The following is a 12,733-nucleotide window of genomic DNA, read 5'->3' on the forward strand; positions in this document are numbered from 1 at the left end:
AAATAAAAGTTTTTAGGTGCGCGCACATACACTTGGTGCCTTTTCTTACCTTTTTTTTGAAACGGTAATTTTGTACTGATTATTCTTAACCGGGCGGAAAACGGATTAAAAGATTGTTCGCTCCACCGAAATCGCCGTGACGGAATGGTCAGTTGCGTTAGATGACAACTACTATTCAGGTTAGATGAAGGTGCATGACATGATTGATTGAATATAGCTAATATAATATAATAGCAAACGCCTCTCTGTGTCGAAAATATGTACTGGACAAGAAAATCTTAGCGACGATGACGTTTCTTAAATGTAAAAATTGAGATTTGGACTTTGCGTCGCGATATCTCCGTTCGTAGGGCACGGAGAGAAAAAATAAAAACACTTTTATTATACAAGTCGAGGCCAAGCTATCGTTTGAGACTACTCAGAACTTGATCGGTTCAGCCGTTACTGAGATCTGATAATCTCGCATGCTTGGAACTCGCTGACTCGCGTAAAAGAGGGTCGGTCTGCGACTCGCTTCTCCTACATAGGCGCGAGTCGCGACCGCGCCTCTAGATGGGTGCGTCAAGTTGTGCGACAAGTGTCATGGGCAAAATTCTAAGGAACTGTCGCTAATGGTTTTCAATGGCTATTGATGCTCTTAACGAGCGGTTGCACAGTGGGATGCACCTAATGTATCGACAAGTGCTTGTGCATGACGATGCATTCCACCTCTTTCGACGCATTACGCATCGTACTGCACTTGTGCATTTTTGATAGTTATACAAAAATTATTGTTAAAATTTTATTTGCATAATCATTGGACGCGTCGACTGCAAATGCATGATGCAGTGCACTCGTCGATACGTATGTTGCATAGCAAAGATGCACTTTTAATGCACTTGTTATTACACATTTTTATTTACTTCAAGCGAGTATATATTTCATTCTTTTTTATGTACCCGCTTGAAATAAGGCTTGAGTAAGGTCGAATGAGTTGTTTTGGCTATTTTTAATAGTGTTTGATAATAATTATACATGTTCTTTCCTTTCTCAAACGCCCCTATCACAGTTTCTGCATCCGTATCACAGGACCAAATGACGATTGCATTTTGAGCTTGGTCACGCATTCCCCCCTCGCTCGGGCGAGAAACGGTAATCGACTTGATATCGATTGCATTATCATTTCTCATTACAACGGTGTAAAGAAAAAATACATTAGCAGCAGGAGAAAAAGGTAAGAGAATACACAAATAATCATTAATGAATGTAATGGTTGGTGTTTAGATATAAAATTTTATTAAAAATTGTATTGCGATTCAAAACTGACATACACATACGCGCGATTCACACTTACATACATCCGTGTTACACGACCGAATAGGTCGAATGAAGATCATTGGCTGGATTCAAAGGTACGAACCAATCGTCTTCAATTGTTACTTACGCTCTCAGTGAGCGGTTGCGCATCTGGATGCACTCAATGACGATTGCATTTAAGGCTGGTTTACGTGAGCATCCCCAACTAGAAACGATAATCGATTCTATATCGATTCCATAAATATTTCTCATTGGGTCGGTGCAAGCAGGTGCAAGAAGCGTTGCAGTTAGACAAAACCGGTGTAAAAATAACAAGTTTTCCAACACCAGCAGGAGAAAGGGTAAGCGAAATTATTGTCGTACTGTTTTTTGTATATAATTATTTCTATTCTAAAAGTTGAAACAACCAATATTTCGTTAATGCGCGGATTTAGCTCGCAGTTAGATTAACGGAATAAGTTCGAAGCGAGAGAAAGAAAATAAATCTGCACGTGATATTGAGATGTGATTGACGCGAATGTGACTTTTATTGCTTAACGCCGCGTTTTAACACAGATACATGTTTATATTTTTATAACAGTAAAAAGAAAGAAAAGAACAAAAGATGGGGCGGAAATATAATTGGTTAGAATCTAATTTCTTAGGACGCGGACAGTGATTTCGGAGAATCGAATACGGTAGGCTATTTACAATTTATTTACAGGCGGCCTTGGCCGCGAAGTTGCAAGGAAATCTCGCGGTTTTCGGAACCGCTGTCGATTTCCGAGTATTTCGGCTAGCCGAGTTTCTTGGTGCGATTGTGTTTATATTCGGCGGGGCGCGCTGATGGCGCGACTACGCGGGCTAGCCCGGTACGCTTGTACGTCGAATAAATCCCGCGACGCGTCTGGTTTAATAGCCGGTGCAGAGATTCTGGCTAGCACGGAGTTGATGGATTTTTGCTAGGAACACCCGGAGCTACCAAGTACCTTGGTTACGGCAAAGAACCTTTACCACTTTGGTCTCCGGGGTGACTATCTTCTTCTTCGTATGCTCATCCACTAATGGATGTTTGCGATCACACTTTGCATTCTCTCTCCGTTCCTCGTGGCATGGATCAATTCCTCCACCGTGCTCAGTTCTGTCCACTGTCTAATATTACGGAGCCAAGACAGCTTTTTGCGCCCCAGTCCTCTCTTATCTTCGATCTTTCCTTGTATAATTCTTTGTAGCAGCTCATATTTTGCATTGCGCATGATATGTCCCAGGTATGCCGTTTTTCTCTTCTTTATTGTAATCAGTATTTCCCGGTTCTTACCCATTTGCCTCAAGATATCTTCATTGGTGGTTCTTGCCGTCCACGGTATCTTAAGAACTCTGCGGTAGACCCACATTTCAAAGGCCTCCAGTCTATTCATTTCAGAGACCTTCAATGTCCATCCCTCCATCCCATATAAGAGCACGGACCATATGTAGCATCTAATGAATCTCATTCTCAGATTCCGATCAAAATCCGTATTAGTGAGAACTCTTTTAAATTTCACGAATGCCTTGCGAGCCATTTCTATTCGGCATTTTACCTCCGTCTCCGACGTCCAGTCTTCGCACATCCATGTTCCCAGGTACTTGAATTTATTTACCCGCTCTATTGGCTTGCTTTCTAGTGTCAGGCTGGCGTTTCTGAACATATCCGGTTCTCTGGTAATAACCATGAATTTTGTTTTCTTGGTGTTGATGTTCAATCCCATATCCTTACTGTGTTGTCTTACCGTGTTAAGGAGCCGTTCCAGATCATCCATGTTGTCTGCAACTAACATTGTGTCGTCTGCATATCGGATGTTATTCAGCCATTCTCCATTAACTTTTATGCCCTTTTCAATGCCCCCGAGCGCCTCCTGAAAAATAACCTCAGAGTACAGGTTAAACAGAAGGGGTGAGAGAACACATCCCTGTCGGACACCTCTGCGGATTTCATTTGCGTTGGTTTCCTCTCCGTCAATTCTGACTTGTGCTTTTTGATTCCAATACAAGCTTTCTATACATTGTATGTCCTTTGCGTCTATCTCTGTTTTTCTGAGAACCTCCATAAGCCTATGATGTTGAACTCTGTCGAACGCCTTCTCATAATCTATAAAGCACAGGCATACATCTTTCCTCTGGTCGTAACAATTTTGCACCAGAGCGTGTGTTGCTACTATTGATTCTCTCGTGCCTAACCCCTGTCTGAACCCGAATTGTGAGTTACTGAAGTTACTCTCGCACTTTTTAAAAATTCTTTGATGTAAGATTTTCAAGAATAGTTTTAGGGTATGACTCATGAGACTTATCAGCCTGTGGTCTGTGTATTTTCTCGCATTGTTTTTCTTTTGTCAGGGAACAAAGGTTAAGGAAAGTCACTGTTCGGGATATATTCCTGTATCGTATATTTTGTTAAAAATTTTTTGGAGAAGTGCTAATCCCTTCTCATCTAGTAGCTTTAGCAGTTCTGATGCCACTTCATCTCGGCCTGTTGCTTTATTTGTTTTTGCGGTGTTTATTGCTTTTTTAACTTCTTCCATTATGATCGGCGGTCCAGTGAGATTATCGTTGTTTGCCTCTATTTGTCTGTCTGGTCTTTCGTCTGTAAAGAGGCTTCCTACGTATTCCTCCCATATTCTTTTCTTTTCTTGTATATCGTTGGCTATGTTGTTATTTTCATCGACTATCGTCGAAAAAGTCCTTTTACGGTATATTCCAGCTGTTTCCTTTAGTTTTTTGTGTAGATTGAAATCATCATGCAGGGTTTGCAACCTTTCCATTTCCTCGCATTCCTGTTGTAACCACATGTTCTTTGCTGTCCTAATCTTGGCTCTCATTTTTCTCTGTAATTCATTATATCTGCGTGGATCTGCTTGATTCTTACATATCCGTCGTTCGTTCATGAGCGAGAGGATCTCATCCGTCATCCAGCTCTGCCTTCGGTTTCTCTCTCGGTATCCCAATTGGCTTTTTGCGATGCTTATCATGACATCTTTTAACTCTTTCCACATTCTGGTTGGACTTTGCTCATTTCCTGTTGATTTTAACATTTCCTCTATGTTGCTATTCATTTTTTGGCTTAATGCAGTTTTCATATCTCTTTGTTTAAGCTTTTCATATGCAATTCCTCGTTTTGAAGCTGATTTTGCATACTTTGTTAGTTTGATTTTGATGGCTGCCCGTAGTAGTATATGGTCAGAGGGCACGTCCGCTCCAGGATAAGTGCTTACTCTGTTAATTGAAGATCCAAAGCGTTTATTGATAAGTATGAAGTCTATCTGATTGCGACTTATGTTCTCTGGACTGTCTCTGGGAGATCTCCACGTATATAGTCTTCTAGGTGGTAATTGATACCATGTGTTAGTAGCTCTCATATCTTCTTCTTGGCAAAATTGCACCAGGCGTTCGCCCCTCTCGTTTCTTGTTCCCAGTCCGAATGGTCCCACCAGATCCTCATACCTTTCTTTCCCTATCCTAGAGTTGAAGTCGCCCATAATTATATTAATCTCATGTTTTTTGGTGAGCTTCAGCATTTCTTTTATTTGCTCATAGAATATTTCCATCTCCTCGTCTGGTGCATCAGCAGTTGGCGCGTATATCTGGATGATATTTAAGTTGGTTGGCCTTGCATTAACCCTCATCAGCGCTATCCTATCCGAGTACGGTATGAAGTCGATGATGCAATTCTTAAAACTTTCTGACACAACTCCCTTCCGATGATTCCTATCTTGATTGCCCGAATAGTAGAATGCACCTCCCCCGGTATTACACAATCCCGCGCCCGGCCACCAAGTCTTCGCCACGCCCAGTATATCGATGTCAAGCCTCTTCATTTCCTGAATTAGGTTGGCTAGTTTTCCTGCCTCGAATAAACTCCGCACGTTCCATGTGCCTATATTGACCTTCTTACGTATATTCGCCGACCTGACCCCGCTCAAATCTGTTCCCCCCGGAGATCCGATTGGGGAACTATTTAAACCTCCGGAATATTTCGAGTTGAACGCAGTCATGTGATTCTCTTGGGATACGGTAATGGAGGTGGTTTCCCGTTGCCTTCTTCCATGGTTTTTCTGTCGGGATTTCCCTTCCCTTAGCTGGGTTGCTCTCGTTTTTAGGCGCCAGAGTTTCGCCTTTTGCCCATCTCTATTTGCTGTGACAGAAGTCACATTGCCCGGGGTGCGCGACGGGGACGCTAGACGATTGAACTTGTTGGTTGAGTTGCTGGTCTTGTGTAGCTCGGCTCTTCACAGCTTTTTATAGATGCGCATCTTCCAGCAGGATGTGGCCATACCAACCATTTTCACCCGGAAGTTATGGATTTCACAATAAATAATTTTTGTTGTTGTCATCATCGGATGTTCTATGACATACGTCCTACTTGGTCTATGATAGTAATATACTTGGTCTAAACACACTTGTTGGCACCAGTCACGCGGCAGAATATGTAGATGAGTTTTAAACAGTGCACGTACACGTTGTAGAGCTATTAATTTATTATTGTACAAATTTGCATATAGTGCCATATAGTTTCTAACTAACTCTGTAGCTTTATTGTAGTCCATTTTGTAGATTTTTTTCACAAATCAGGTACAAATCCAGAATGATCGTTCTTACGCAGTCTACTGCAGGAATAGAAAAGGGGTGACTATGAGGAAGAGAAATGTGCTCTCTCGAAATTCGGCTCGCCGAGTACCTCGACAGCGGCAAAGAATCTTTACGGCTTATTTTCGCCGAAGTGGAGTTTCGGATCAGGATCGAGAACGGTAAATAGATACTGAGCGTGAGTAGAATGTAGTGGCCGGTTCAAACCCAGGGATCTCAGGGGGGTGCGGGGAAGAGGGAGAATATTTCGGATCGCGCGGGGGGGTCTAACCGGCGATAAGGTCCCGCGGATGGACCAAACCGGGTGGTGGAGGGGGAGGGGGGCTTATAACGGGGGCACGCGTGTAAACCTAACCGGTAGTTCTGCGTAATCAATGTTTATATAAACAGTGATAACGATTCGAGGACCATGTTCTTGACCGATGTTTAAATAAATTTGACACCTTTGAAATGTGCCGCGTGCGGGGAAGGGGGGAATATTTCGGGTCTCACGGGGGTCTAACCGGGGACGATGTCACGCGCCCGGGGCGGGGCGAGGGGGAATTAAATCGGGGACACGTGTACGAACCTAACCGGTAGTTCTTCGTAATCAATGTTTAAGTAAACAGAGTGATAACGATTCGAGGACCATGTTCTTGACCGACACCTTTGAAATGTACCGCGTGGAGGCAACTGACCATTTAATGTAAACATGGACCATGTACTTGTCACTCTGTTTACATAAACATAATAAATCACACCGCGAGGAGGTGTGTATGACTGTACTTTTGAAATCGGAAATGTCTGTCATCACGAGGGGGATAAACGATACGATGGCGAATATTTTGTGGGGTGTGCGCGGCTATTTCCGCGGGGCCCGCCGCCGCCGCCGGGTGCGTGGAGGGGATGCGCGCTGTCTAACGCGGGGTCCGCTGGGGCGATCCACCACCCGCCGCTGGCACCACCACCACCACTATCACTATTGTTTTTCCTTGTCCTTGTCCTTGTCCTTCTCGTCCTCCTTCTCCTTCTCCTTCTCCTCCTCCTTCTCCTTCTCCTCCTCCTGGTCCTCCTCGTCCTCCTCCTCCTCCTCGTCTGGAGCCCGATCTTGAGAAGGTCCGGACTGATCTTGAGCCCTCTCATCCTTCTCCTCCTCCTGCTCCTCCTTGTCCTCCTCCTGCTCCTCCTTGTCCTCCTCCTCCTTCTCCTCATCCGGAACCCGATCTTGAGAAGGTCCGGACTGATCTTGAGCCCTCTCATCCTTCTTTTCCTCCTGCTCCTCCTTGTCCTTCTCCTGCTCCTCCTCCTCCTCGTCCGGAGCCCGATCTCGTGAAGGTCCAGCCTGACCTTGAGCCCTCTCACGTCGCATCAAATCTAATAAAGCTGCCCCCCGACCACGAGGAGCAGCTTCGGCAGCATCATGTAGATGACGAGGCGGGCGTATGGGCAGGTCTAAACGGGGGATGTTTAATCGACCACCCCCGCGACCACCTAGAAGCGCGTAGCGATCGAGATGAGGTCGGCGTATAGGCTGCAAGTCCATACCGGGGAAGGGCAACAAGCGGCCATTCCTGCGACCACCATGGAAAATTGGTCCATCGGGCCACCAATTTACATAATTGTCTATGGGCACAACCGCTCCACGATGGCGAACGGCTTGTTCTTCCAGCCTAAAGTAACGGTAACGGGCGCCCAGCTCACGAAAACGTATTACCAACTCCCGGAAACTTATAGGTTGACGAGGCTCAGGCACCACTAAACCTAATTCTATTTCCGGAAGCGATATTTGCACGGGAATATTTGGACCGTAACCCATTTTTGTGTTGTTACAGTCACGCGAGCTCGACTGAGACTGAAGAGCTAGAGCATTCTCCGTCGCTAAGACCTTTTTTTTGTTTTTTTTGTTGACGGAGGGGAAATGCGTTACCGCATACCCCAGGCCCCGGGGGAGGCCTGGCGGTTATGTGGGGCTCTCCCCCGCCGTCGACGTGACGACGGGGGCATACCCACTAAAACCCCTCCGGGTGTCCGGCTCTGGTCCTTGACTGGGGGACTCCGGGAACGCGTGCAGCATGCTTCCGGAGCCCCCCGGACCGGTCGGCCGAGGCTGACTCAGCGCGCCGGTGGGACCCTGGTACAGGTCCCCCGGCGGGGCCGTGAGGCCAAGCCGGCCTCAGGTCGGGGGAGAGGGACACCAGCCCTCCCCCGCCTCTTCCCCTTGAGGTGTTTACGGGGGTAAAGCCCGGGAGTCCGGCCCCCCGGCCAGATGTCCCGGGCCCCTACGCGCCGGACTAGTCCGGCGTGGCGGCTTCTCCTTCTCAGTGTTGGGAGGGAGGAGGTAGGAAGAAGTTCCTTCCACTCCCCCACCAGCACCCCGGCGAGGCGCTAGAGGGGGAGCGATGGCGCGTAGTAGCGCGCGCGATCGCTCCCCCGGACCGTTAGGTCAGATCTGCCTCGCCGGGCTCACTAGAGCGCGGGGCCCTCCTCCCGCGGCTGCGCGTCCCAAAAGCTGGGCCGGCAGCCGTAGGGGAGGAGGGTCGCTCCCTTTCTTCATTCCCGTGGCGGTCGCCGTCGTCCCTCTCCTCCACGATAGTGGGGAGGGAGGGGGCGACCGCCACGGCTCTTCTGCCCCGCCGCCGCCCGGTGGAACTCCGTGGCCGGGGGGGGCCACTTCTCCGTCGGGGCGGACGGGGCGGGGGCCGAGACGAATTGTGACCCCCGTCTCCGCCGCTCCTTCTGTTTCTCGCATCGCCTGGGGGCATACGGTCCCCAGGCTGACGCTCCCGCACCTTTTCGGCCTCCTCCTGCAACATGACTCGCTCGCAGGAGGAGACCGCCTTCCAGGCGCTCTCCCTGCCGACTGCCTTCCAGGCGCTCTCCCTGCCGACCATCTGACTAATGATGGGCCGGCAGGGAGAGGTCATTTCCAACTTCAGCCCTCAGGACTCCGCGCAGCTCTTTCCACGCTGGACACTCTTCCAGCGTGTGCCGCGCGGAGTCCCGGGCGGCGCCACAGTGGTGGCATTGTGTCGTCGGCTCTTTCCTTATCCTGCACAGGTACTCACCGAAGCAGCCATGCCCGGTGAGGACCTGTGTCGTCCTATAGGACAAGCCGCCAAACGGGCGGCCCACCCACTCGCCCAGGTGTGGTAGGACGGCCTCCAAGATCCGAGATCCGGCCGCGGGTTTTCGATGAGGTTCCTCTTCCATGACCTCATCACCCGCCGACGGGCCCTCTCCCGTAGCAACACGGCGGCCCTGGGGGTAACTACCCCCCCCCCCCTTCAAGGCGGATGGCTTTTGCCCTGGCGTAAGTCCACGCCAGGGCATGGGCCGTGTACTTCGCCGGGGGGAGCCCCGCCAGGGCCATGATTGCCGCGTTGGGAGCGGTGCTAAACGCGCGCGTTATCCTTCGCGCCAGCCGCCGCTGCACGTCGTGCAACACCTTCTTGATGCGGCGGCTGGCCAACGCCTCGCGGAACCACAGCGGGGCTCCGTACAGAGCCCCGGACATGACCGCGAGGGCGTACGCGCGTCTAGTACCCACCCTCGGACCCCGGAGGTTGGGCATCAACCCATTGAGGTCATTCACCCTCCTGCCCAACCGCTGGGCCAGCTGGTCAAAGTGACCAGCGAAGGCCCAGCGACCGTCCAGATGCAACCCAAGGTACTTCAGGGTTGCACCTACCTGGACACGGGTGTTGTCCACCAGGATGAAGGCCTGGGGCGGTACCCCGGAGGAGCCATCGTGAAAAAAGATGGCTTCTGTCTTCTCCGGGGCCACTCTCAGGCCCAGGCCTTTGATGGCGCCGACGACACAGGCCACGGCCCAGTCGCCGTTTGCGACTGCTCTTCCCCAGGAGGTCCCCCCGCTACTATGAACGTGTCGTCGGCGTAGCCGACTACGTAGCAGCGGGGGGGGGAGGGCCGTACGAAGCACTTTGTCATATGCGGCGTTCCATAGCAGGGGGCCCAAAACAGACCCCTGCGGAACGCCGCATGACACGTCCCTCCGCTGCTGGAGTCCGTCTTTGTCGCGGAACTCCAGCCTCTCCCGGAAATAGTCCTGAACAATGGCGACGAGGTAGGGCGGCAGGCGAAAGTGCTCGCTCAGCGCCGCCACCACCTCGCCCCAGGGGAGACTATTACAGGCGTTGGCGATATCCAAGGATATCGCCAACGCCACCATCCCGTCCCCCGTTAGGGACTCCGAGAGGGACCGAACCTGACGTATCGCGTCAATTGTCGATCGCGCCTCTCGGAACCCGTACTGTTCGGGGGACAGTTCAGGACCGTTCCGGGCCATATGCCGGATGATGCGGTTAGCGATTATTCGCTCAAAAATCTTGCCCGCATCATCCAGCATACAGAGGGGCCTGTACGCGGAGGGACTCTCCGCGGGCTTCCCCTCCTTTTTAAGGAGGACAAGCCGGACCCTCTCCCACCTCCTGGAGAAGGTACCTTCTCGGAGGCACTTCGCGTACATGGCACGAAGTGCCTCCCCTACGATAGGCGATGCCCGGGCCCAGATCTTGGCATGGATGCCGTCTGGCCCAGGCGCCTTCGCCTTCTTGCCTCTAATGCGGGCGAAGCCCGCGACCATTTCATGCCTGGACACCTCCAGTTCCTCCGCCCATCCTGGGGGAGGGCCGGACTTTTCCGGGATATCCCTCCCCCGGGTGGGGAACAGTGTGTTCACCACCCTTTGGAGGAACTGGGGTTCCAGCGTCTCCGAGACTGGAGGCGCCCATGGGCGAAGCCTTTTCATCACTATGCGGTATGGCTTGCCCCATGGGTCGCGATCCAGCTCGGAGAGCATATCTTCCCAGGCCGCGGCCTTCGCCCGGGCTATGGCGGTCCTCAGGGCCTTTCTGGCGTCCCTGAGAACCGCTGTGGCGTTTATCAACGCTTCCTCCGTGCCCCGCCGCCTGGCACGCGTGTGCGCCCGCCTGGCGGCCACGGTGGCTCGCCTGAGTTCAGCGAGCTCCGTGGACCACCAATAGGCGGCGCGACGCGCCATCGGTCGGCTGCGGGGCATGAAGGCGTCGCATGCGCGCGACATTATCTCGCATAAGCGCTCCGCCTCCTCCTCGGCTCCGAGGTCAGCCTCTCCTCCCGGCCAGGTGCCAGGAGGCTGACCTTGAGGGCTTCCGGGTCGAGCTTCCTCAAGACCCATCGACGTCCATCACGTTTGCGGCGGCGTAACTCGCGCACCTCCGCGGGGGCGGGAGACGAGCTCCATAGAGATCAGTCTATGGTCAGACAATTCCCCCAAGGAGCCCGCCTCCACACGCCATCCCTTCACCCTGTTAAGGGCGTTGGGGGAAGCCCACGTTATGTCAACGATGGACTCCCCCCCGGCCCCCACGTAGGTGCTGACCTGGCCCCTGTTCAACAGGACCAGGCCGAGCCCCGCCGCAAACTCCAGGGCGAGGTGGCCCCTAAGGTCTGTGCGGGGGGAACCCCAAGCCACAGCGTGGGCATTGAGGTCTTCCACCACGACGACCGGCCTAGGAGAGCGAGCAATGATCTCGCTCTCCATGGCATCTAGGGCCTCCTCGTACTCCCCCCTATTAAGACTAGGGGGGAAGTAACACCCCACTACGTCGATAGGTCCATATTCGACCATCACGAAGCCCTCTCCGGCCGATATCGGGATCATCGGCGGAGCGCTCGGCACATGAGGGCTGGCCATCGCAACCTTCCCCGAGGGATCTCCAACCCAGTTGGGGTTGCCCTCGGGGATCCTATACGGATCGGCGACGATGGACAGCCCGCCACCGCCCTCCGCCAGGCACTGCGCAACCATGTCTTGCGCAGCCCTGGCGTGGTTGAGGTTGGCCTGGAGGAGCCTAAGGGGCATTTTCGGTTGTCCCCTGAGGCTCCTCCACCTCCATCTGGGTTTCGCGGGTTTCCGCGTTCGTCGTTCTTATGCTCCTCTCCCTTTGCGGCAGAGGAGTTTCCTCCTCAACTACCACCATGGGGACCGGAGCAGGGCGGGGTTGGGACTAGAGTTGTAGCTGGCCCCGCCTCCTTCCGGCCCTCGGTGCTCGGGGGTGCCCGTTGCGGCTTGTTCGCCAGGCACCCCTTTGCGCCAATCCTATGCTCGGCGGGCTTGCCCGCGTCTCGGCAGACCGGGCAGCCCGCCTTTGCAGTGCATGCCTTGGCCAGATGGCCAAGGCCTCCGCACCTGTAGCAGCAGCCGGATCTGTCGAAAAAGGGTCCGACGCTTATAAAATTGTCCTTGTAGTCATTCCGAATTAATTTGGAAATATTCCATCGTTGCTCGTAGAGACCTTTCCACGTTTCGACAGACAGTATCAATTCTCGTCCTTGATGATCTCCTATGGCGATCTCCATGTAACTCGGTGGACCAACGTTAATTCCAATTTCCAAATACTTGTAACTCGTAGCTGTCAAAGCGTAACGTCTGCTCAATAAGCGCGCTGTACGACGCTCCGTCGAAATGCTGTAAAAGAAAATCAAAAGTTTATCACACAACGTTGCATAAACGCTATTAGAATATCGAAACTTACCCATTGCATTCCTTCTTCACTTCACCACTGTACAATGTGTTACCTCCCTCGGCAAAGTACATTGCGAATCGTTCGTTCGTTCGTTCGAACCTCTGATTCAATACTGATGTTGCAAGAAATTATGATGCTTATTTGAAGATTAATGCTTCTGCACTTTTAAGGAGAGGGGAGGCTTCCCCCTCTTTCAACAATTTCATCATTGTCGTCGTTATCGCTTTCACATGTCACGACACGTTTATGCTTCTGCATTTTTTAAGGAGTAGGGGATACTTTTCCCCTCTATCAAACAATTTCATCATTGTCGTCGTTATCGCTCGAACGTG

General features: G+C 51.6%; 1 protein-coding gene across 1 annotated transcript; it reads right to left on the reverse strand.

Moving 5' to 3' along the window:
- Window positions 1-11,059: 11,059 nt before the first annotated feature.
- LOC120357129 lies at window positions 11,060-12,515 on the reverse strand. Its single transcript, XM_039446879.1, has 3 exons — window positions 12,411-12,515; window positions 12,065-12,343; window positions 11,060-11,180 (listed from the first exon to the last, which is right to left on the reverse strand). Exons 1-3 carry the CDS (start codon window positions 12,470-12,472, stop codon window positions 11,060-11,062), a joined length of 462 nt encoding a protein of 153 aa, XP_039302813.1. The 5' UTR covers window positions 12,473-12,515.
- Between the last annotated feature and the right edge of the window lie 218 nt (window positions 12,516-12,733).

Source organism: Solenopsis invicta, chromosome 3 (assembly GCF_016802725.1).
Source record: "Solenopsis invicta isolate M01_SB chromosome 3, UNIL_Sinv_3.0, whole genome shotgun sequence".
Taxonomy (NCBI): domain Eukaryota; kingdom Metazoa; phylum Arthropoda; class Insecta; order Hymenoptera; family Formicidae; genus Solenopsis; species Solenopsis invicta.